Here is a 25,935-nt window from a genome sequence, read left to right on the forward strand (position 1 = left end):
ATCCATATTGTTTCATGAAATTAAGTTCATTTCCCGTAATTTTAGCTATCCAGCAGCTAGATATTGAGCCCAAGGTAATCATCCAGGCTCTTTCAATAACAGCAATAACAATAATAATGTATCTCCTGGATTTTAAGTAACTTCTTTCATTGAAAGGGAGGTGACTCATGGCTTTTGAATGCTTGGGGCTGACAATGTTGTGAATATGGAACTGAAATAGTATTAAACAAAGACTGAGATGCGGTTACATGTGGATAAATAATAGTAAATGACATTCTGACAACGTGGTGTACTTTTATGAAGTACTTTAAAATCCGTATTCTTCTTTTAGAACTTCACTAATGCACTGATTTAATCTGATAGTGACTAGAAGCACTCAGCTGCTGAACCCTTTTTGATTCCACTTAATAGCTGTCCATATAACTCCTTTGGCTTGCATTTTTATGTATTTCTATTTTGCAGAGCTGAACAAACACTGCATTATTTTATCAAAAACAATTATGAGCCTGTTAGCTGCAAAGAAAGGCCAAGCTATTATACCCTAACAGTTAGCGTGAAGGAAAACTGTAGCACATGCAGGTTGATTAAATGATGTATATTTAATTTTCCTTTCAACCAAAGAAAGTCAAGGATGTCAGCTGCTGAAATTCACAGAAGACAGAATGTAGCAGGAGCCACATGGGCTGAACCAATGATCCAGGTAAATCAAGTATGCAGTGACTCTTAAAAGAAATTTGAAAAAAGAACTGAAATACAGCATCGAGTAGGAAATTCTTGGTGAAAAGCAGGTGAAATACCACCCTGAAAGCTCTAGCTTTCTAATGTTTATGTCCGTGGTAGCAGAGATGGTGATTTTACCTAAGATGCTACCATTTTCTCTCATAAAATAAATTTAAAAATCTATACCTTTTGGCAAATGTTGGCTTTTAAATTGCAGCTATGTCAGAGCAAGCATAGTCACATGCACACTCATTGTGTACGTGAAGGCTGGTGTATCTGGAAATAAACTAGCACCAGAGCCAGTGGCAAAAGTCTCCTTCCAACTGCGTGGCAGGCATATTCCTTCTTTATTTTGAAAGTGCACAGATACGGATATAACCATATTTGATATGAGCCATCCTACCTGGATCTTCCATTACAGCTTTCCCTGAGTATGCAGAGAGTGTTGGTTAAGATACACAAACGTGAAATCAGCAATACAAAAGCCTACATGTATATTGTAAGCTGATCACTTGAGATAGCAAAGCACAGGCCAGGAAGTAGTGATGATAGGGAAAGAATAACGGGCAGAAAATGTCCAGACTGATTGGGAAAGACTTTCAGGTGAGTGAGTGGCAGCCACTGCTCAGGATCAGTGCTAAAGCCCTGGTGAAACCAACGTGGTTGCAGAGCAAGGGTTCCCCTTTGCTTCCACATAATCTCAGTGAGGCTGAGGGTCAGTAGAAGACCACGGAGACAGGTCCTGACCTATTAAGCTCAGTTTTTACCAAGGAGTCAGAGTTAATATTTGTATCTTGCAGTACTGAGACACAAAAGGGAGTGAATTAGGAACATGGCTCCAGACCCACGACCCTTATTTTCTGAAAAACCTTCTGAGAGCATTCCTTATAGTTACTGGTATCTCAATGGGAATCTCATACGTTTAGCACTTCTTTACTGTCCAGGAAGTATACTGGCCAAATTCTTGAATCTTAGTGCAGAAATTCGTTCTTCTCTAAGAACTCATCTTTCTTAAACATTATTTCTCTCATTCTAGAAAATGGCCTGTATTAATTCCAAGAACAAACCCCTGATGAGAGCAGGTCTGGGTCTCAGGTTTATCTGAGTCAGGTTAAAAGTCTATTAAGAAAATACACTTGAAAAATGTCTTAATTGGAAAACAGTGTCTCAGATGTGTGAGCCATCCTCCCCATCCCAGACAGCATGTGGGTTAACAAAAATACCTTTCTGTTTCTCTTATTAAATACTTCGTTCTTTGTGTCTAAAAACATGGAGAGGCTTCTTGCGACTTTCAAATCTGAATATTTAAAATAAGGCTTGGAAAGGGAAAAGCAAGTGAGATTGTCCTGTAAATATCAAAGCCACTTACTCATTTCTTCTACTGCCTGAAAATTAATCAGTTTTCTCAGTATTTTGTACCTGAGCAATGTAATTCTTTAAAGATTTTTAAGGGCTTATTTTCAGCTCCTTTTAAATCAGAGCTCTTACAAAAACGAGCCCTTCTCTAAATAGCATTTCTTACTTCATAAGCCCGTGTTAAAATGTCACACCTTTGAAAAAGAAATATGTCAGCAAAAGGTACGTTAAATAAAGAAAAAAAAAAAATCATTTTCTTTGTATGAAAGCCTGTTCAAGCCACACTTGAAACATAAAGAGGTCTTACAGTAAATGTAAATATAATTAAAGTCCTTCAAAAAAACCCAAGCAAACCCAAAGTGAAATTTCTGAGCATCTTACTTGTGAATCTGCAGTACACTGATTTTAATGGGACTGCTCAGGTGCTTCAGTTAAGCATCTGCTTCAGTGTTTTGCTGAACTGGACAGTCTGGTTACACCTTGGGTGTGTGCACAGATCCCGCCATCAACAGGAGTTAGACCAGAAACTTAGGGATAAACTGCAACTCGTAATACTTATCTCTCGCCTGCTTCTGGACTCATTCTCCTCTTCTGCAAAGCTCCCACGAAAGACACCTAGAGAAATCAACACCATTAAAGCAAGAGGAGGACGAGGCAGACATGTTGCTTCTTCATGGCTTGATTCACTATTCCCTAATTACTCTTGCATCAGTGGGAAGCCATTGCCCCATGGCTATTGTATTCTAAGAACATCACATTAAAGCAGCCCACACCTACCTAACTCCTGTATTCTGTGAGCATTTGCTTTTCTTTGTTGTCCTGTGAATGTGGGACTTACTCACTCAGGCTTTCATGTTAAAGTCAATGGGATTATTCACAAAAGCAAGCGTTATTACAGTTTGTTCCCCATGGTACAGCTTCATTTCTGAAAGAATACCAGCATAGTTCATCCCAAATGCTCTTTTATTCTCAGAGTCTGTCAGTTGCCACACTGAAGTCCTGGACACTGCTCTTCCTGTTCACTGGCTAGGATGGCACCACATTTGCATGTACAACACCTGGATGTCACTAGAACTGCTGTCCTGAAGCCATGCCAGTTTTTCGGGACAGCTGGGTACCCCATACCTATGTTCTACGTAGTTGCGAGGTTAAATTTAAGAGCATATATATCCTTGCTTTGAAAGCAGACTGAACCTGTAGGCAAAGGGGGAAGTGTGGTGGGCTCCAGGAGCTCCTCTGTCCTGATGGCTTGGAGGTTTGGAGGATAAGGTGAACCCCAGGGCTGTCCTTTAGTGCATACAACTGAATGTATGTTGATACTTGAGCCACACAGTATATTAATATACGAGCTACTTTTTGAGCAAAGCTTTAAATTTGTATTTTATTCTGTATTTTTGCTTCATTACCACTTCTGTCTAGACATTGCAGAATGAACCAGAAGGTAGATGGATATGGTTCACAGTGTGGGCTGCTCACACTGCAGGTAGTCAGCGAGTCCTTAGGCTATATTTGTATGTTATATTCAGCATGTCTTAAGTCCTCTTACACAGTGCTTCCATTAATGGCATTAATTTAGTATTTGCAAGCTTTTTTTAAGTAATCTACATAGAAATCCACCTAGAGAAGTCCTTCCTGATTTGCTTTCCTTTTTTTTCTTTTTTTTGTGTGTGACTGTGGTGTTTGTTAAAGGAATAAGAGAATTTATCTGACAGTTCGTTATAATAAAATATGCTGTGGTCAGGTATTTGTTCATCTGCTGCTGGAACTGGATCTGAGGGGAAAAAGCATGTGGAGTTGTTCTGAGCTTTTAAAAAGTATGAACTTGGTTTTAGATAGGCATTTGTTTTCTTTTGAAACAGGAAGAATACTTCATTGTCTGGAAAGGATCTTGGAGGAGATCTCAAAGAGAAGCCACAGAAGACTCATGTTGATGTGTCTAAGAAAGTCTTTTTCTTTTCCTTGCGTTTTGAGGTGCAAGATGTGAATTTTCTCCTTATCACAGAATTAGCTGAGATCTGTTCAGTTAATTAGTTTCTCTTCCTAGTTCTTGAAGTCAGTGGGCATCGTTCTGGAGCAGATTCCTCATCTCAAAGGTGCTGGGTTGCATATCGGTAGAGGTTCTATTGAGTGCAATAAAAAGCAGAAAAGTTGGTTGTGCTCCATGCTTTCCTTATCCATCTATTTCATTCTTCTCACTGGAGCACGAACTTGCTGTTATGTTCGTAGGTTTCTGAAAAAAGGTGCAGAGTCTCCATGTGTGTCACCAAAAGGGTCTCATCTGAGCCAAGCCTTCTGAATCCAATGGGATGTCCAGGGAATTGAGGGCATTTGAGTATCATCATATAAAACTAAATAATTCATCTGGGAGAACTGTCTCTCTGGTAACTTCTCTGAGATTATGTGCCTAGCATAGGCTGTATGAGTATTCCTCTCACAGTCTTAGAGCAAGTGTGGCCAACAGATAAGAATTGGGCCATGATTTTCCTTGACTTCTAAGAAAAATGATAGAGATTGATTTGCTATCCCAAACTTCATATAGGCTGAGTAGGATTCAAAGGACAAAACCTAAAGAAATGAAAATAGAGATTGAGAAGAGGCACAGTCAGGAAGATGGAGGAAGATATTACTAGGTATTATGCACTATGGATCTGTCGAGAATGCAACTTTTCATTGGAAGGTACCAAATAAATGAAGAGCTTAGATAGCGCTTTCCAGCTTTATAGATCACAGAATCCTTGACAGGAGATGTGGGTATCACTAGACCTGGTCTACAGATGGAAGAAGCAAAAATTCAAATAGTTTGCAAAATGGCAGCAGATAAGTCAGGCACTGAGGCAAAAACTGACACAATACTCTTCTCAAAAAAGTCATCTGGGACTGCTGTAGACTAGACATTTGAAAGTGCTTTTTTGTTAAAGGAAAGGTATGTGTTAAAAAAAATTTGAACACTTTTTCTTACTTATTCCAACATACTATTTATTTTGATCTCATGTTTTCCTGTGTATCACTCTATTCTGTGAGACCATCCAATGAAGCAATAGAGCAGCCTTACAAATTGTCATAAAATCATAGAATTGTTAAGGTTGGAAAAGACCTCTAAGATCATCAAGTCCAACCGTCAACCCAGCACCACCATGCCTGCTAAACCATACACCAAAGTGCCATATCTACACATTTCTTGAACACCTCCAGGGATGGTGACTCCACCACTTCCCTGGGCAGCCCGTTCCAATGCCTGACCACTCTTTCAGTAAAGAAATTTTTCCTAATATCTAATCTAAACCTCCCCTGACACAACTTGAGGCAATTTCATCTCATCCTATTGCTAGTTCCTTGGGAGAAGAGACCAACACCTGCCTCACTACAACCTCCTTTCAGGTAGTGGTAGAGAGCAATAACGTGCCCCCTCAGACTCCCCTTCTCCAGACTAAACAACCCCAGTTCCCTCAGCCGCTCCTCATAAGACACGTTCTCTAGACCCTTCACCAGCCTCATTGCGCTTCTCTGTACATGGTCCAGCACCTCAATGTCTTTCTTGTAGTGAGAGGCCCAAAACTGAACACAGTACTTGAGGTGCGGCCTCACCAGTGCTGAGGACAGGGGCACGATCATCTCCCTGCTCCTGCTGGCCACACTGTTCCTGATACAAGCCAGGATGCTTGGCCACGTGGGCACAATGCTGGCTCATGTTCAGCTGGCTGTTGACCAACACCCCCAGGTCCTTTGCAGCTGGGCAGCTTTCCACCCAGTCCTCCCCAAGCCTGTAGCATTGCATGGGGTTGTTGTGACCCAGGTGCAGGACCCGGCACTTGGCTTTGTTAAACCTCATACAGCTGGCCTCGGCCCATCAATACAGTCTGTCCAGATCCTTCTGCAGAGCCTTCCTACCCTCAAGCAGATCAACACTCCCACCCAGCTTGGTGTCATCTGCAAACTTTCTGAGGAAGCACTCAATCCCCTCATCCACATCATTGATAAAGCTGTTAAACAAGACCAAACCCAAAACTGAGCCCTGCAGAACATTACTTGTGACGGGTCACCAACTGGATTTAATTCTATTCACCACAACTCTCTGGGCTCGGCTGTCCAGCCGGTTCTTTGTCCAGCGAAGAGTACACCCATCTAAACCATGGGCAGCTAGTTTCTCCAGGAGGATGCTGTAGGAAACAGTGTCGAAGGCCTTACTAAAGTTCAGATAGTAAACATCCACTAGGTGGGTCACCTCGTCATAGAAGGAAATCAGCTTGGTCAAGCAGGACCTGCCTTTCATGAACCCATGCTGGCTGGGCCTGATCCCCTGGTTGTCCTTCACATGCCCGATGGGCACACTCAAGATGAACCACTCAGCCTTTCTTGTAGATGGGCGTCACACTGGTGATCCTCCAGTCATCTGGGACCTCCCCTCGTAGCCAGGACTGCTGATAGATGATGGAGAGTGGCTTGGCCAGCTCCTCCGCCAGTTCCCTCAGCACTCTTGGGTGGATCCCATCTGGCCCCATAGACTTGTAAGTGTCTAGGTGGCATAGCAGGTCATTAACTGCTTTCTCCTGGATTATGGGACGTTTATCGGGAGAGTTGATCCTGCAGGTGTTGGAAGGAGTGACGTTGGTATTGCATGCAATTGCTCTTTAGACAGCTGAATCAGACTACACTTGTTTTCAGAGAATAAACAGCCAGGTATGGTATCAAAAAAAAAAAAAAAAAAGATGAAGTTTCTGGAGTTTGACAGCTGAACAAAGATAAAATGAAGAACATGGAAATTCCATTTTATTTAGGGGTAGCGGAGGAAAGGTGTATCAGATTCGGCTGTAACCTGCCTGATGGTGCTAAATAATGGAGAACATCAAGAAATGAAGTATGTGACATTAAGATGTGTTTGCTAAGGGTTCTATCAAAATAATAGGCTATAGCAGGCTGGTTTGGGGGCAGTAGTAAGTTTCTTTGTGTGAATTGTCCTAACTTTCTGTAATTTAAATTTTCTCCACTATAATTTCAATTTCTCTGTTCTTTGTCTTAATACTGAAAACAGCAGCGATGGTAGGTTGGGGTGGTGATTTTGTTTCACTGTGGTTTTAAAATTTTTTTTAAATCTATCTGAAACATTAATACAATTCTGATTTTGGCCAGCTACTGTAGTATCTCATTAGAATTGCATTTAAAGGGCTCAGTAGGTCAGATATCTGGGTAGATGACATCCATTGCGGTCTAGAAGTTTCTGTCTCTGTAGTGAGTTTCATACCGTTCAGACGATTTATACCTATTCAGTAGCCTAGTTTCAGATTAGAAACTTGATAAGCCAAAAATAAATTTCTTCTGGGAATTCTGCCCAGAATTTTGCTTAGGCATACTTCCATTCACCATTTGTTTTATCGGACATAGTATTTTTCCAATGGAAGGCTGTACTTCTTGTCCTGCCCAAATAGTAAGTTTCCCAATGTTACGTTTAGCCCTCTTTCAAAAAGTATTGTTGTTCCCTTCTTCTAGAAGCTTAGTTATAAGGCAGGATTCAAACCAGTATCAAAATAGGCATTTAAAAATTTGCTGAGAATTTACTCCCTGTTGTTACTTCTGCTTGCACAGCAAGTAGCCACTTTCAAATAGTCACAGAAAGGGGCAGGTGCCACAAGCACCACTATAGTGTATAAAGATTAAAAACAGATCATGTTACCAATATAAATTATGTTATATACATATACATATGTATATATTTTATTTTTTATATATATATAAAACTAATATACAGTGTTCTCAAAGGATTCCAGATTGCTGAAGACATTAATTTGGGTCCTTTTTGCAAAAAAGCCAGCTGAACAAATGAAAAAAACCCTAACCTATTTAAGTGTCTAGATGGTATGGAAAAGGGAAAAAAGGTCCCTGGAGGACTTTGACCCTGCATTGCTCACGGTCTGTAGTCTCAGGTAGGTGCCAGCATGTGTTACGTGGCCTTGTGTTACGGCTGTTTTGGAGAGTCATTAATTGAAGCTTTCAGGCTGACTCCAGGCACTATTGATCTCTATTTATAATATCAGTCCATTACACACAAGATTTTTATCTGTAGGTAGTTTGTTTAGTATGTGGTGTAAGTCACCTATTTTGCATGTGTCAGTGGTTGGGAGTCTCTGTCATTCCAGGTAGCCTTGTTAGCAACACTGCTGTAGAGATCTGGTTTCACAGGCTGAGAAGAGTTTTTCAAAGTGCTGTTGAGATTCAGTTTTCTGGAAGTGTCCCTTGAAAAGTTAAGTGTAACAGAAAATCACAGAAAGCTTCCATAAACTTTATGTAAGTATACAAAAAAAAACGAAACTCCAAGCTTTTTCTGATATGCTGTGAGCCAGCATGGTAATATTGTGTATTGCATACACATTTCAAAGACTAGAAATGCAGTGCACCGCGTTAGCCTTTCGGATCTATTTATGGGCAATAATAAGGCTAGACCAGAGCAGTTCAAGTGTGCAATTCAATATTGAAATGGTGTGAGTCCCTAACCTGGGGCAAACAGATGCCGTTATTTCACACCGGCGGAGCACTTGCTCCGTAGTTTCCTATATACACCACGTTCAGCAGTCGTATATGTCTCCACAGAGTTGAAATTGTCACCTTCATAAATCTTCAAAGGGTACTTAAATGTTTAGCAGACCTAAGACATGTTACTTCTGCCTCAGCAGGGGCATACAGATGTCACCTCTGTGTCATCTTTGGAGACGTTATACACTGAAAGCTAGAAAGAGAAATGATACAGTAATGCCTCCACCACTGGAGAGGAGAAAACAGTGACAACACTGGAAGGAAAGGCTGCATGGGGGGAGGAGAGGATAAAGAAATAAGTACATTTATATACAGCCGTATCTGACATGACACACACCCCCTCCCAGCTGCTTGGTGGGGGATGGATAAACCGCAGCATCCCCTCCCAAACTCCTTGCACAATGAGAGGGCCTCAGACACGGTCAGTGGGAAGCACTACCATCCTGACAGAATTATTAGCCAGCTGTATCTTGATGCATTTAAATTTCAGAAGGTATAAATACATAAAGGGCATTGCGCCATCTTCTATTGCAAGATGTACTCCTACTCTCAGCCAATATGGGGCTGGGCTCTTCTGGCTTTTCAAAGCAGCATCCTCGGCTACATAATCATGCCAGAAAGGGACAGTCTTAACTCTGTTCCCATTAATGCAGTGAGGTTATATGCTTCGTCACTTCAGAATCGGTTTAGATGTTTAAGCATGAAGCATACATTTGTTTCTCTTTCTAAAAATGATTTGAAGAAAAAAAGACTTCTACTGTGTTAACACTTTCAGTGAGGCAAGAACTGTTGATGTGAATAGAAGTAAAATGAAATTCAGCAGACGTTAAGAGCGGTGAAGGAGAGAAAAACTCAATTTACAGAGGGAGGAAGTGAAGACACTGAAATTCAGCATTTTTGACCTCCGTTATCACAAGAGATGTCCAAGTTTTGTGTTTGTTTCATTATTTCCTGTTAAAGGATAGGGAAAAAGGGAGGGGAAAAAACCCTCAAGAAATGCAAAGTATAGTAATGTGTGCTGTACAACGTAAGAACTGTGTGGTGGAGCCAAATTACGATTACTGTTGGAGGTCAGGGTCAAGGTGTCTTTGCTTGATCCTACAGCCTCTTGCACAGAGAAGGAGTTGTGTGTGTTTCTGGATAACCAGTTTTAGCAAGTTGCAGCATCACGGATTTAATCGTGCATCTCGTTCCCTGACAGTCTCATCCAAACCCCTGAAATCCTTTCAGCTTTAGCCTAAACCCTGGCTTCATCAATCTTCCAACAATTGCTGCACTTTCAGCCAGTCTTCTGTCTCCTGCTCCTTGCTGGCGTTTGATCATTGTTGAAATTGGCTTTGCACTGCAAGTACGACAAGTCCCCACCTTAGCTGGAGAGACAAAAGAGTGTTTCAGAAACACAGACGTCTTCCAGAGCAACACAGAGGTCTTCCAGAGCAAAGGCCACATGTTACGTGATTTAATATATTTAAATATCACGTTAAATCATCTGCAGACTAGCATTCATGTCATGAGTGAGTGTGGTCTGATATTACAGACTGGTTCATCACGTCAAAAGGACCAGGGTCTTTCACTAATGTTTTCTGAGGGCAAATGCTTTATGCAATTTGATTTGTCTGATATGACTGAATAAAAAAAAAAATGTATAAAATACTGCATAAGCACCAGGCTACTTTTTTAAAATAGCTGAAAATCTAGCTCCAACAACAGAATCATTTTAGAGAAGCTACTAAATTCTGTCTTGAAGTTAGTGTCCACTTAAGATACGTCTTTATGCAAATTGTACTTAAAACCCATTGTGTCAAATGATGTTGTTTTGGGGAAGTGACATATACGATATTCTCATACTTGCAGAATGTTCCTTTCCAGATTGTGTGCAGTGTAACTATTTGTTTTTCCAAGGATGTGATGGAAAGGATCCAGCTGCATAAAGTGTACCCTTAGTGCCATAATCTTATGTGCATGAAATATTTTTAATTCCCTTTTCAAAAAGCACTGGACTTCATAACCTTTCAGAAATATTTTAGTCAGACCCTGGAGTGCGTAGTTTAGCTCAGTCAAACACTCCACTGAGGATCCTTGGGGAACACAGCAAAGGGGGGAGCACAAAGTGTGGCCTGGACTTTTTGCAAGACTTTCCAGCTTCTAGTGCGCTTGTGCTGTCATTAGTCTGCGTGCCAAGCCCATTTACTTGACTTCCGCCAGCTAAAATGTGATTTTTAGAATTAACTAACTACTTGGATAGTTTATATGCACCAAAATGTGGGGGTTTTTTCCACTGCTTTGAAGGCTGTTTTATCCTTTAAGTAGGAAAGCCTCTTATCTAAATGAAACAGACTTAAATTGTTGGATGTAGTTCATTAAATTCTTGGATAACTAGAAGTCTCTGTGGCACTTAGCAAGTGATATTAGGACGAGAAGTGCTGATCCACCTTCTAAATGTAAGAAATTGAATTCTTTGCAAGCTGCCATGGTTTGTACAAGGCACATTTAAAAATAATTAATAACTGTTAAACTTCCTCTGCCAATTATTACCCTTTCTCAACTACTGTAAATCCAGGTTAACCTCTTTGAAGTGAGGAGAGTTGTTAAGGATGTGAGTTAATGCAGAATTCCAGTTATCTCTTCATTTCAGTGTACCAGCTGGTATTTGTACTGAGACAGAGGTTTGAAAGTTCACAAAATCGTGCGAGGTTTTGAGGTGACAAATATCCTTTGGCTCCTCGCACTTTCCCAAAGTGCCATTTGATTATTTCCACCGTGGGAAAGAGCTATTGATGGATATCAAGGATGCCGTTATGTTTTTAACTGAAGAGGTGCTCACTGAGTATTGTCTGTTTCTTAAAGAGCAACAGATATTGCCCCTCTTGGTTTTCCTAGGAACCATAAGAGACACTAATAGAAATGGAGAAGCTTGAAGGACCAAGTTGGGTGTTACTGCTGACGCTTACTGCTGACACTACTTCTAAATGTGCTTGTCCTAATACTCTGTGTCTGCAGATGTACAGGCAGAGACATGTATTTAGGAGTGAAGTTTGGTTCTATAACGTGAATAATTCAGATGCACAAAGTTGCTCACTGCACCAAATGTCTGGATCTGGGTTTTTCTTCATGTGGACCTCATGACAAATAGTTCATTTTCTTTTGTGACCATTTCCATTACTTTCGTCTTGGACTGATTTTCCATCATCCTTATCTTGGTGTTCTCACATTGTTTGGCTGCTCAGACATATCTTGTACTCAGGATTTCCGTCAGGACTGTTCTCCAAGTTGATGTGTTATGTTCTTCTTCGAGTCTGATCTCAGATCAGTCCAGCCACCCTTTTTATATCCCTTTCATTGATTATTTCTGAAAACCATAGAGTACAAAACCAACTGCTTAAAATAATGTCCATGGCATCCCTTCTCTCTGCAACTGATTGTCAAAGTCATTAGTGTGTGGCTGTTCTTTTCCTAGCAATGACTGAACACATTTCCTGTGCTTTCACAGTTAGTAAAATTAACCACCGAAATCCAGTTTCTGTATTTATTCATTATTTTCTCTCCCCTCAGCCAAAAAAATGTATTTGTAGTTCTTATTCATACTCGTCATACATTTTACTTCTTTTTTTCAGTAGTCATGTTGTCTTCTAAAATGGGAATCAGTTTCTAGTCTTTTTCTCTTAGATATTCATATAACAAGTTAAAATGTACTTACAGAAGATCATTCTTTCTGGAGTAAATTGAAACCAACCAACTTTTAAAGAGCAGTCTTCAATAATTTGTTTTGATTGTACATTACTTCTTCTCTTTTAACTTTACCATCCCAAGCAGTGGCATCTGCTGTATGATTTTGCCGTGTGCTTTTTTAGCTGATTTTATGGTTGTAGTTACATTTTCAGAGTCAAGGCACCATTCAGCTAATGAGCACTCCCTCACCTTTGTGGTACCCTGGCTCTAATGCGCATTGAGCTGGACAGTCACCATGAGCCGGGACACCTCTGCTGAGATCTGCAGGAAAGAAGTTCATCTGTGCTGGCTAATCATGCACCAATTTTCAAATGTCAAGAGTCTAAATATATTTCTACTTCTGAATTAGTGTTACTGATATGTAGTAAGAAGTAGTGAAGGTTTTGTGTCAAGTGACAGCGCATGAGAACTTGTTGGCAGTCAATAGTTAAATAGTTGTACCATTAAGAGTCTGTTGGAAGCTCGCAGTCTGATTTGTGGGAGCTGAGTATCTAGTATAGCCCAAGAAGGAAGAAATGAGGGTTGTTGCTGCATCATCATTGAAACGGTTTATTTTTCTTTGCTATGCTGCAAATGCGTTTTCTAGAATTAAATCCTTAAAGGTAATGGGAATAGTGAGTGTTTACAATAATTAAGATCAGGTAAATTGAAACCTTTACCAGTAAGCATCCCACATGACTGTGTAATTGAAAAAAATTATAGCAAGACGTGTCTCAAACAGGTAAGAAAGAACAGAATACTGCCCATGTGGCCAAGTAGAGCATCTCTTTTTCTCCTGATGAGTGTGACTGAAATGTTGCAATAATAAACAGCTCGTTAGTCAGATGTTTTCAGTTATAGCTTTCTGTGTTTCTTCTGTTATTTTTATACAGGGTGGGTAGTTGGTGCATTCAGCATTACAGTCTGTCTGGATGTGCATACTTCCATGAGATAAAAAAAAGTATTAAAATGCAAGTGATCATACTCCAGCCCTTATGGAGCATTCCAAAAAGCGTAGTGGGCATTAAAGCAATACCTCTCATTCAGCTCATTCCAAGCATCTTAGATTTTTAAAAATGATGTATAAATGAATAGCTGATTGTACCTCAACCTCTGAAGTAACTCTGTTAAAATAACTCTATGCAGCAATTCAGAATTGGAAGAACAATGCATAAGAAATTTATAGATAAGTGAAAATTAAGCTGCTGTTCCAGCTGTTCCTGCCCTTACATGCTGTGTGACCTGCTGTAGAAATCATTTCATTCTAAGACTTTTTATAGTTCCAATAGTCTCATACAGACCAAAGAAAATGAGTTAACAAAAGTAACATGAAAATGAGAGAAGTTTCTTTTCTCCGTTATCTCTTCATCTCTTCCCTTATAATTATATTGAGGAAAATCTCGAAGTATTTTGAGAAAGAAAAGGCAGTGAAAGGAAATGTGTGTGTTTAAAGGTCATTTTAAAAATAATGGACCATCTGCAGCTAATAAAAATTGATAGAAATGTTAGCGAGTTAGAAAACATCTAGATGAAGGTTGTGCATGGTTGTAGCTTCTAGGTATTTCACCTTTTTTAAATTGTCATTTAAATTAAGATGTACACTGTGAGATATAAAGTACTTTCGTGTTAATCACAACCACATCGAAAAGGACTGAAAAATACCACATTTGATCTGATTTTACTTAGATAGTTTATACTGTCACTTGGTTTTTGTTAGAACACAGCCTTGCAACCATTTTAAAAATAAAATACCATGAACCTAAAAAAAATTCCAAGAGATATGGACGTTTAGAAAGAGAACGAAACAAATATGTAGGCTGAATATTTGCTTAATGTTCTGTCATGAGAGACCCAGGGAAGCTGGATTTGGATCACTTGAACTGTGAGAAAGGTCAGAAAAAGTGGAAGGAGGTGGCCCTATTTTTGTCTACAGGCTTTTCCTTAGCACATACAATTCATTCTCTTTGGTTGTTATATAAAATCTTGTTTTCACTGAATACAGCATTGAAGTTGACATCATTTGGGTATATCCCTCCCTTTCCCCCAGAAGTCAGTCTGATTCTGTACTGTAAGGAGAAATTCCATCTTTGGCAAAGCTGGCGCTGAGTATGTATCAGAAAGTGCACAGTATCGTCTCCGGTAGGTTCTTGTGACACAGGTGGTTACATCTGGTACAGAAATCATAGTGTTGTAGAAAATTTTAGGTTGGAAGGAACACATCAGCCTTGCTTTCCAGCACATCAGCTGCTCCCCCCAGCTTGGTGTCGGCTGCAAACTTGCTACGGATGCGTTCTTTCCTCTTGACCCGGTTGCTGACATAATACTCAACTATTTTTTTGGGTGTTTGTAAGTATTATCAAAATTTTATGGTTTTAAGTAACTGTGGTTATTGTAGAAAGTCAGAATGAAATCTCTGAATTCATCTAGCATTTTCAGAACACAGAATTGTATTTGGAAATGCGTATTGACAGAGACCTCTCCAAAGTAAAATATCGTTTGTACAGGTATAAGTCAGCTTACCTCTTATTTTTCTACTGAAGAAAAGCATGCATTTTGCTGGCACATAATCTGTCTTCTTCAAAAGTTTTACATAATAGAAAAAGAAGTAGCTTTATTATTTTTCATAACCTGCTCCTGGTAAACGGGATGTATTGATGTTCTCACTTCAAGCATGGAATTGCTAAAACCAGTTGTTGTTTCACAGAGAGAGTTAGTCAGGACTGACTGTTTGATGTATGATTTATGGTATCCTTTCATCCCTGATAATTTCCATGGGAATAATAGCTCTTGGATTTTAGTTGCATCTGAGGCATGCACTGTTGCTGCAGGTACCAAGCAAGATCTGTCCTAGAAGGCAGTGGGCATCTCTGATCTCCTTCTTCAGGGACTGACCCTTCATCTAAAGCATTTCTGACTCCTTTTACCTAATACTGTGTTATATGCTAGAAATATTCCACCATATTAACTGAGCAGATGAGCAACTTAAGTCTGGTTTAGATTATTGAGAGATATTTTTTAAGAAACATCCTTTGGTTTTGTACACACTGACTTAATGTGCACAAAAATGGTATCTTGAAGGCTGAGAGGTTTAAACAAGGTGTTGGCTCTGTTTCTGTGCATAGGTCGCTACGGTGATGTCATGCAAAATTTGGAATCCATTCTGAAAACGTAGAAATGAGAACAAATTTCACAGAAGAAGTATTTGCAAGTATTTTGGCCATATATTGATCTGATACACTTGTGTGAAATGCATGAAGGTGTATTTATATTAAAAGCCATTGTGCAGTTTTTATCTTTATTGGACTAAATGTATTTCTGGTTTAATGATAATGAATTTGGTAAGAATGTCTTGGTGATATAATTGAATATGTTTAAGTATCAAACTTCCTGTGAATTCTGTGTAATAATAGAAGAGAGAGTTTGGAGAACACTGTTTTGAGTATCTTTGATGTAGTAATTGGAGTATATTCATTTCACATGACTGTCATTAACGAAGACAGACAAAATCTTGTCATTGAGTGTTGTAGGTGTGATTCCCATGTGTGGACATTTTCTTTAATCGGTGAAAGGGATTGCTGAACAATCAACTATTGATAGTTTTGGCTTTGGTCTCAACAAAGGAAGGAGAGAAAGACGCATTTCTTTGAAGGATGAGTCTGTCAATCCACGTGATGGGAAGTTCTTAGTCCTGTACTGTTGCTAGGTGATGTGTGACAGAAAGGGTATTTGAACCAGCTTTGCTATCTGTGTCGAGATTGTTAACAGTATGTTTAACCCAGTTAGCCAAGAGCATTTTGTTTGTGAGGGTCACACTGGTGCACGGCAGCAGTTCACAGCTGCGTAAGAGGCAATGCAGAGTGATGCTCCCTTTGCGCGGAGAGATTTGGGGTGTGACACTTGCTGTGGGATTGTCTCTCCCCCAGAAGCTGGACTTCTGCAGTACACCGCTTGCACCTGCACCTCATGTACTTGAGCACAGACTGTCAGGTGGGTGATTTATTCCTCTCTGACACAGGTGGGGAAATATCTGTCTAGGGAGGGGCTTCACTTCTTGCTTGGCTGTAGTTGCAGATGGAGTGACTGGGCAAGATGAGATGCTTAACCTGTAGAGACAAAGATAAGAAGCCACTCTTAAGTATCAGCGTGGACCCAAGAGGTCTTACAGACCAGATCTGTATGCTTTAGCTGCCACAGGTGGTACAAAATCATTTTGACAGAGTGTTAGAAAGCTATTCTGACCTGTATTTGGTCTTCTGTGCTGAGCATCGTGCACTGCGGAGTTCAGTTGGTTCAGGTCAGCAGAGCTGGGGCTTGGGAAGTTTGCTGAAGTCCTTAGCTAGCCATAGGGGTAAGTGGTCTGATTTTAAGAAACACTTGTGTTTCTGATTCATGCTGACCCCACTACAGCTACTTACCTGGTGCTTAAAGTGTTAAGATCTAGTATTTTGAAATCTGGGTCAAATATTTGATATATGCATGCTATGTGTATGTGTGTATATACATTTTTGTTGATAAACGCTCTGTGCTAAGGCATTCCTGAAGACAAGGCTTTGTTCTATTTGAAGAAAATCTGTGGGAGTTTTGCCTTTGACAGTCACAGTGTAAGGTCCTATTTTAGCAAGGTTCATCATTTAATTTAAGCACAAACTTGCATGTTTCCTGGAAAAGTCTTTGCACATGTAACTATCTGATTATGCTGCTTTTCGCCCCTTCTCTCCTCTCCTGGGATACATAAAGAGCTAGAAATATATAAATGCCATTTTGAATGTTTGGAGATCTTACTCTGATGGGTGAGGAACTAAGATGAAATTCTGTTGCAAATTTTTTGAACCGCTCCAGTCTTGAAGCTATCAGGACACAAACAGAACAATTTGGGATTATGATATAGAGTCTAACAAATTCTGAAGTACCTGTATAGATATGTAATACAGTTTAAAAATCTACAACAAAATGTACAGTTCTGTCCAGCCATGCTTTGCTGAAATAAACTTTTGCTTCATTAAATACAGTCATTTAAAGTAAGGAGTGTGACATATTTTTAGTACCAGAAACACAAAGCGTTTGGAAATCACAAGTCAGATTGACAGAAGTCATGAAAATAGCTGATAAACACGGAGTCTGTGTGTATGGTTTGGTGGGGTTTGGGGTTTTTTTGCGGGGTTGTGAGGTTTTTGGGGTTTTTTGCATTTTTTTAGACATCTGCTTTTTGGAGGCTTTGGGATCTATTTTGTAACTCTAGCTTCAGTAGGACTGAAGTATTTAATTGACAATTTAAAGACTTTTTTTACTATATGAGATTCGTGAAAAAATTATTTGGTATCTGGAGGCAGGGAGTGTATGGCAGTCTGCATGCACAGGAGTGAATGTTGTCTAGATAATGTAGTATGTACTGTATGTAGTCTATACGTGTAGTGGAGTCTATAATGACTCCTTTAGATTTTTTGCATTGTAAACCAAAGTCTTCAAACACCAAAAAATTTCCTATACTTTCATGGCACAACTGTTTTAGCAACCCAGAGGTACTGGCTGAGTCTTTTGATAGTCACCCAGTTTGGCCATCACGTTGCCTGTAACTGTTAAACCCTGAGGACAATCTTCAGTATCGGACAGATTCTTTTACTATTTAATGTAGGTCTGGGATCAGAGACAGCTGCTTTCAGAGATGATGCTGTAGTTTGGAGAAGCATCAGGAGAAAAAGGTGGTGCATTACATCTGAGGTGAAACCTTGGCTGACCTGCTGCCCCTTCATAAGTTTAAATCAGTGTTTGAGTTTTACTGAACTGCATGGCACCCTTTTATACATATGTATGGCCATGTAATAAAAACAGAGAATTTTTGCAGACAGATGGTGTGTTGCAAATTTTCGAAGAAAGTTTAGAGACCTGGGGATACTATTAAAAGATTTGCGGCATTTAGCGCAATGTGCAGAGCACACACTAATTGGGATTTCAGTGTGAAGAGCTACATTTTAGTAACACAAGCCACAGCTGAAAGCAGTCTTCACAGAGATTGTTGGTAGCATGGCTGAGTAGCCCCTTGAAGTTAACATTATTTTTGTCATTTGTAGTGAAAGGAAAATCCAACAGGAGAAAGTTTTGGAAGTCTGATTGAAATGTATTTTCATCTGTCGGTCTGCAGGATGCTGGTTTCTAACAAAACATCATTATTCAGCTTTTATTCATGAATGTTGTAGAAATTTCATCATCTTTTTTTAATTACTTTTTCCATGTTTCTGGCTATTTTTTTCCATTTTCTGTTTCACATTGATTTAAGGTATATTTTCTTTTGACAGTTTTGTCAAGACAGCAAATAGGGAGGACTTTTTGCCAAATGAGCAGATAGTCCTCTGGCCAACTCTTGGCTCAACATGACATGCTTAATCTTATTTTTAATGGATTCTAAAGCTGTTTGTGCTGTCAGTACCATCCTTGTCGCCTGCTCTATATTTTTCTGCTCACAATTTGCATCCCCCTCTGGGAATCTGTGAGCCCATTAACTGCAGAGGTGTCCCATCAGAAACACTGTTTTTCCTGACCGGATTTCAGGGTAAGTCTTCAGGCAGCTCCGGTCCTTGCGCTGAAGCTCGTGCTAGACTTTAGTGGAAGGGAAAAAGAAAGCTGACCCCTAGACCTTTTGAGTAAAAGAGGTGAAAGGATGCTCCTTTGTCAGAAAACATCGAAGCAGACGTAAATCATTGCGCTACGAAGGGAACTTGGGCAAGTTAGGTGGGCACTGTCAATAGCTTGCTGTTTATTGAGCGTCCCATGGATGTGTTCCCTAACATGATAGAGCTTCAGAAGCTCAGGTGTTCAGAAAATGGCTATAATCAATATTCAATAGGTGTCATTGTTCTGAGTGTCTCTCAAAGAGCTCAATATGTTCATAATAAGGCCCCGGTCTAGCAAAGAGCTTACGCCAAAAGCCAATCTGTCCGCTCATGAGCCAGTATGTCAAATGCAGCTCCAAACAACAGCAGACTTTCAGTCTCGTTCCTCAAAATGGAATTATCAGAATCAAAATAATCCGATTTACGTAAAGGAAGCTAAATTTGGTCTTGCTGCCTTTTTTTTTTTTTTTGCCATGTGCTTTCTTATCATCTCCTAGGGAAAACTTGCTGACAATTTTAAAAGGGATTTGATGCATAGAGCTTCAATAATCTTCAAGATTTTGAGAAAGGGTACTTTGCTCATCTCCTTAGTAGTGGTTGCAGCTAATTGTGGTAATAAGGGAGCAGAACTGATCATGAGGAATGTGAAGAGCTGACAGGGTGCTTTGGTAGCTGGGAGCTTCAGATCTAAGGACCAAAGAAAAGACCTAGATCATCAGCTGAGGGCTAAGTTGTCACTGACAAGTGGGAATGCAGCTGTCACCCTTAAAGGGCAAATACACCCATGGCAGGGGTCAAAAAGGTTGTGAATCCTGTTAGCATCAAAATTACTCCCTTTTGCTGAACTTACAATAAAAATATCTATTTTACATCCGTGGAGTACATTGCAGGTTACACTGAGTTAGCCCAGGATATGCAGTGTATGCCCTTTATTAACAGGTGCTGGATGGTGGCCAGAAAACATATTGCTGTAAGGGACTGCATGCTTCAAAGTTTGTTAGATGAGTCTTAAACAGAATAGAAGAATTCGACATTTTACTCTTCTAAACCCAGCAACCCAAAGAGAATGAGCTGTCTGATTTCTTGCCTTTAAAACCTGGAGATAAGTCCTGTGATTTAGAAGACCAGATTGTTACTCACATTGCCAGACTGGCCACTTACACTGCACTTCTGAAAATCTTGCTTTGGAAAGATTTGAATCTTTGCTGAATTTGCTTTGGAAAAACATCCCATTTCAAATATGTTTCTTTTTTACTCTGTGATGCATGGCTGAAGAGTGTCTTAGGCTAAGAAGAGTGTGATCCATCATAGAGACATCCTATAGTTCACTATAAATACGAAGGAAAAAGGTTATCTTCTTTCTTCTTTTGTTGATACAATTGCAGTTCATCAGCAAGAGTGAAACTGAGCAAGAGGTTCAGCCAAAGAAGGGAAAAAAGGAGTGACAAATATGTGAGAGTGAAACCAGATAGACAATGCATTCAGAAAGAATGATGATCTTCCCGGACAGGCTCGTTAGCAGAAGCATTTATCAGTGTGAGTTTGGGTTTGAAATGGTGGGGAGTAAAAAGCAGTTGCGTTCTCATCTCCCAGAGAAATTAAACAAAGCTTTGTGGCATTCAGCCTGTGAACAAAAGACAAAGTAATCCATCTAGTAATACACCAGCACTAAGTTAGCGTCTTCAGGGCTTTTCTCTAGCTTTTCTGCTAGATACAAATTACACAATTTATTTGTCTTTCTCCTTCAGATCGCCATCTCTGGAATGCAACTACTATTTTTATATCCCTCTTCTGTTTTTCCTCTTACGTGAAGGCCTGTCATTAACTTGTTTACCCATGAAATCTTCTTTGTCTCAGAGCACAATCATATTCCTTCTTTACAGAACCCTCAAATGGGATTATTTTGTCTGTTTTCTTGCAACACTTGCCATCATACCCAGTATTTAATGAGGCACAGAATTTTATGATAGACAGCCTTGCAGTTTCTTTCCATTTAATGTGCCGTACTTCAAAATACTCTCCTAAACCTTGTGAAGTATTTGGTGAACATACACTAACTCCATTGCCTACGAGCAGATGTGGTAGCATAGTCTTGTCGGTATAGGATTTCCTGTGAGATCCATGAAAAATGCCCCTTTTTATCACCTTAAGCTTATCAACCTGTTACACTACATTTAATTTGTGTCAGTCAGTGGAGATTTAGATACTTATTCAAAAGTAATTAAATATTAATAAGTATCATAGACACTAAATGTGTGCAAACAGTGGGGGAAAAAGGTTCACATGAGAGTGAACTGTAAACTGCAGTATGTAGTTGTGTCAGTTTTGAAATCATTTGATCTCTACACAGAATCTGTTGTCCCACAGTAATACTATTTGCTGGCCATTTTTTAGTATTTGTACCAGGCTGAAAAATGCTGCCTTTTAGGAAACCTGAGCTTTCAAATTATACTGGCCCTATTCAAAGGATTGAATTCAGTCATGCAGGGCTTCTTTTCATCTATCTTTGCCTTTATAAGTTTCATCTTGAGGCCAAGGACCAAGCAGTTTTCTTCGCTTGAAAAACACTGAGCTCATTTCTTGGAATTTCTACAGCCTAAGAGAAAGTAGCAGAGTTGCAGAAAAACCTGCACTTGTTCCTCGCGTGCTTATGTGACCAATGAAGCTGTGGTTCAGGCTATTATTAGCTGATAAAAGTCACTGAATATATCTTTCCTTCACAGAAATGTTATGTAGTCATTTCTGTATTGGATATAAACCTGAAAAAATTACTAAATCTAAATATAAATGGAATATTTCTCATAATTTAAATAATGTGTGGTCTTTTGGACATGAAGAAGAATGAGGATGGCATCACAAAAATTCCATTATTCAATGCATAGTGTTTAAGATAGTTAATTCCCGTCTGCCTTGTCAGTACTTTAGGCAAAACTAAGTTCTATTTTGAGCTTTATCAAAAATCCATGAAAATCACAGAGAATCTCTCTGCTGAGGACAGTAGTCTTTGAACAGATTGTGTTATTTTGACAAGCAAAAGAAGTTACATGTGCTTAAATTATGAGACAAAATAGCTGAGAATAGGAATGTGTGGCCATCAGCTGGACAGCTTTTAGTCTGTACTGTACCAATACAGAGCTCAATGGCTTTGAAGGATTTACAGTAGTGATTTTCTTTATATTCTGGGTTAATAACTTTAAATATTTTAATTAATAATTATCTGGATCGAAACCTACTGCCATCATGTTGAAAATGTTCAAAATAACACAATTTTTCAAAATTGAAGTATTTGTGAAAATATTCACCTCTTCTAGTGTAAGTATTTGCAAAAGATTTTTAACTATTTTGTAATGTATTTACCTGTAGGATCCGAAACTGCGTGAACTGTTGGATGCTGGGAACCTAGGAGGTCGACTGGAAAATCGAATGATAACTGTTGTCTATGGTCCAGACCTGGTCAATATATCATACTTGAACTTGGTGGCATTCCAAGAGGATATAGCAAAGGTAATATACATTAATCTATGTCATATAAAATTAATGTTTTTAAAGGATTGTTTTGAGAGATGTTTAAATGAGATAAAAGTGGAGATTGCTGTAAAATGAACCTCAGTTCCGGTACGGAGCTGTGCCGCTCGGTACCTGAGAAGAAGTGTGTGATCATTTTTTTAGGGAGTTTATTCAGCAAAGTTTGTGCCCCTGCTGTGTGCTCATCTTCAGAACATTGCTTGTAAAGCCCAAATAAGCACTGTGAAAATAATGGTACATGCAAATTTTTACTCAGCTATTAGCATGCTGTGACTCCCCAAACATATATCAGTATCTTTCAGTAGTTATCAGCCTTTTATGCTTGTTCTATGTGTGTGAAAATTATGGATCATCTGTGAGATCAAGGGTTGTAAATGGTTGCCTTTTAAAAGTTGGCGTATATCAGAGTAGTGGGAATCTATAGCTCTACCTTGTATACTGAAGTATGTCACCAGTCGGACGCTTAATATAAGGGACGTGACTGCTTCTGTTCGCGTTCAAAGGATAACTTGAAGCATAGTGTTTTGTCTGCTGATAGCCCTTGATAAGAATTGTGAAGTCAATGTCGTTACCTTAGTAAAGGGTTTTTTCCATGCAGGTATAGAGTCCTTTTGTTTCTGTCCAACACACCACGTAAAACAGTTGTGTGTGACAAGAAAGTTATGACTGAATTTAGTGCCTGTTTATTCTTCCATTTTCTAAATGACTCAGTTGTGTTCAATGAAGTGGGAGCTCTTTGATTTACCTATCCTAATCGACATTCAGAAGCTACTCCTCTTTCCATTCGTGTAAATAGACTGATGACAGCCACCAGATAACCACGCAGAGAACACACTTTCATATGGTTTACATCCTCCAGTCCACTAGATTGAGCTAAAAAGAAAATTATTCCCTTGACTGCTGTTATTTAACAACAGTAAAGAGTTACTTTGTCACCTCACAGGCAACAAGGATAGCCACACCAGGTTAAAAAAATATCATAGGATGAAAACCTTAACCTAGGAAAGATATATTTTTGTTTGCCAAGTTTCATTAACCGATAGTCTATTTGGTAAAAACAGTTTGCACTGTTTCTGTGATATGAAAGAACAGAAACAAAAGGAGTGGTGGTCCCTGGACTGCTGAGCAGGAAGTGCTGTCCTCAGACTTGAAAATGCTGAGCTATACCCCACAGGGGTGGTTAAGAAATCTTAACGGTACAAAAGTGAAAGCAATTGAAACAATTCTTTGGGAAAAAACCTAAGCATGTGATGGAAAATGAAAAGATATGCTAAAGTTTAACAGCAAAAATTGTTAGCCCTTACCAAGGAAGAGGAAAAATCACATAAATCAGAAGCGTATGTCCTTCTTTTTCTCTTTCCTGTCTTGCCAGCAATCAGTGAACCACAATCTATTTGTTAGAACAGTGCAGAAATTGGTATTATGTTAGAAAAGCTTGGCTGCTCTAAATCCTGAGTAAATCCCACAATCTGAGTAGCTAAGAATCAGAGTCTTCCTTGTTATTTGTAAATGCTGCAGACCAAATAAATCCATATTTTATCAATCAGCACTGTAGCCTGGGGATGGATTTTCAAAGCATTGCAGATTAGCTGTGCTTGCCCTGAAATCATGCTAAATAACCTGATTGTTCCAACGAGAGGAGAGTTTGATCACTGTTGAATGCATCTAAAAATTCTTAATTTTTTAACATGTTTTCCAACTTTATATGAGCTAGGCCATGGAATCTGGTCCTTATCTCCAGGACCCATGTAGTGACTCAGAGAAGTCATCATAAATAAGCACATCAGACACAAACCATCTCTTCAGAAACCCCTGCGAAGGCATGTAAATGCAGGAAGTTTTCAATGTCACACATGCAAATTTTGACCGTTCCTCTTGCTGATGTTCCAGGGAAAGCAAGTGCCAGTGAAAATCTCCCCCACCTTTCCCTTTTCAGTGTATGAATATTTTTTGGATTAACCTTTCCTTTGTGGTACCTCATTTTTCAAGTTGTGTGACAAGTATCAATCCGTCCTTCACTGGAGAAGAATAAAGGCAAAGTAAACTCTAATGGTTTTAGTGAGGCAGTTAAAATTATTCAATTGTGGAGCTTTCTTGCTTTGCAGAAGGATTCCTGTTCTGCTACAAACTCTGTTCATCACATCTACTGGCCAGGTTGTGGGAAATTTGTGAAAATACAAGCCTTGGGCTATTCGGCTTGCTTTAAGTGAAATAAATACAGAGCTAGAAATGATGATGTAGTTGTGATGTACTGTTTCGTGCAGGAAAAAGTAACTAATGTTTCAAGTGATGAGCTGAAGGGCACTGAGCAGCTGGTTTGTTCAAAGAATGCAGCTTGAAATTCGTTAGGTAATGGTCTAAAAGGCAGATCGCTATACACATCTTGATGATGAAGAGACGAAGCACTGATACAGTGCTTGCTTATTTTCAGATGGGTGTATCTGTCTTGGGGTAGGATTTGTGAGCATCCACAAACATACCACTGCAGAAGCCAGGGTAAAGAAAGTAGTTTATTCTAGAACCTTATTCTGATCGGATCCTCTTTTTCTCCATTCCCAACATGCAGAAGTCCAACCTGTGAACCTCTGTGTCTCCTCTACAGCATTTCATTCTCGTCCCAAATCCAGTAACTTCAAAAGCAAACATCCCATTTTTGCCATCTCTTTCTTCTCGCTCTCTTTTGTGCCTCTCATGCCAACTCTGTTCTCACCACACTAGTCCATCCTGGCTATACAGACCCTTATCCAGAAGCCAAGGAATTCTGTTTCTCCTCAGTTTGATGAGCTTTGGATCAGATCCACCTCTAAGAGCTGACAAATTCCTCCATAAGTAAAATGATGTAGTCAAAGATGATTCACAAGTTGTGCTATACTATGCTTTCCAGCATACGTCTTTATTTTTCCAGCTCCATAGGCATATTTAAGAGCTTGATCAATATAATAAAATGGTAAAACAAACCATATAAATTCATGTCCATTTGATATATTTTTTAATGTAAAATTCATAAGGATGCCAAAAGTGTAGAATTGCAGCAGCTTGCTTTGTTAACCTCCCACCAAAAACAAATGTGCGAGAAACATTGCCTTCACACGTAGTCAGTTCTGATTTGAAGGAAGTGTTTTTAAAAATGTGTGCTGTCTTGTCTTATGAAAAAAATCTCATCTCTTCTGTTCAGATAAATGTCTTACGGTATGCATCCTGATGCATGTAATAGAGGAGAGAAATTACTTCACTGAGCAACAGATTTTCAAATGAACTGCTGCTTATTTGCTACCTGCCAAAGCACAGAACAGCTAAATAATTTGTTAGTAAAGTTCACAGGAATTATATAAATATGAATTGGTGTAACAGGGCATAGCCAAGAGGAGATGGAGTTCAGGGAGCTCTTATCATGATGGACGGGACTTGCTTAGAGTGGAGTGTTGGAAGGCTGGGTTCTTCTGCTACCAGACAGGATCAGAGTCTTCCAGTCTGCAACAAGTTTGTTAGCACT

The 25,935-nt window shown here is 39.4% G+C and overlaps 1 protein-coding gene across 5 annotated transcripts in view; it reads left to right on the top strand.

Annotated features, from left to right (window-relative positions):
* The window catches only part of PLCB1 (phospholipase C beta 1), a 425,067-nt gene that overhangs the window by 235,298 nt on the left and 163,834 nt on the right, over nucleotides 1-25,935 (top strand). For all 5 annotated transcript variants that reach the window (XM_075413467.1, XM_075413470.1, XM_075413466.1 and 2 more), the window contains exon 4: nucleotides 22,281-22,421. In XM_075413467.1, coding sequence (XP_075269582.1) covers nucleotides 22,281-22,421 — 141 coding nt within the window. The remainder of the gene's footprint in view (nucleotides 1-22,280; nucleotides 22,422-25,935) is intronic.

This window comes from Opisthocomus hoazin, chromosome 2, assembly GCF_030867145.1.
Source record: "Opisthocomus hoazin isolate bOpiHoa1 chromosome 2, bOpiHoa1.hap1, whole genome shotgun sequence".
Classification (NCBI taxonomy): domain Eukaryota; kingdom Metazoa; phylum Chordata; class Aves; order Opisthocomiformes; family Opisthocomidae; genus Opisthocomus; species Opisthocomus hoazin.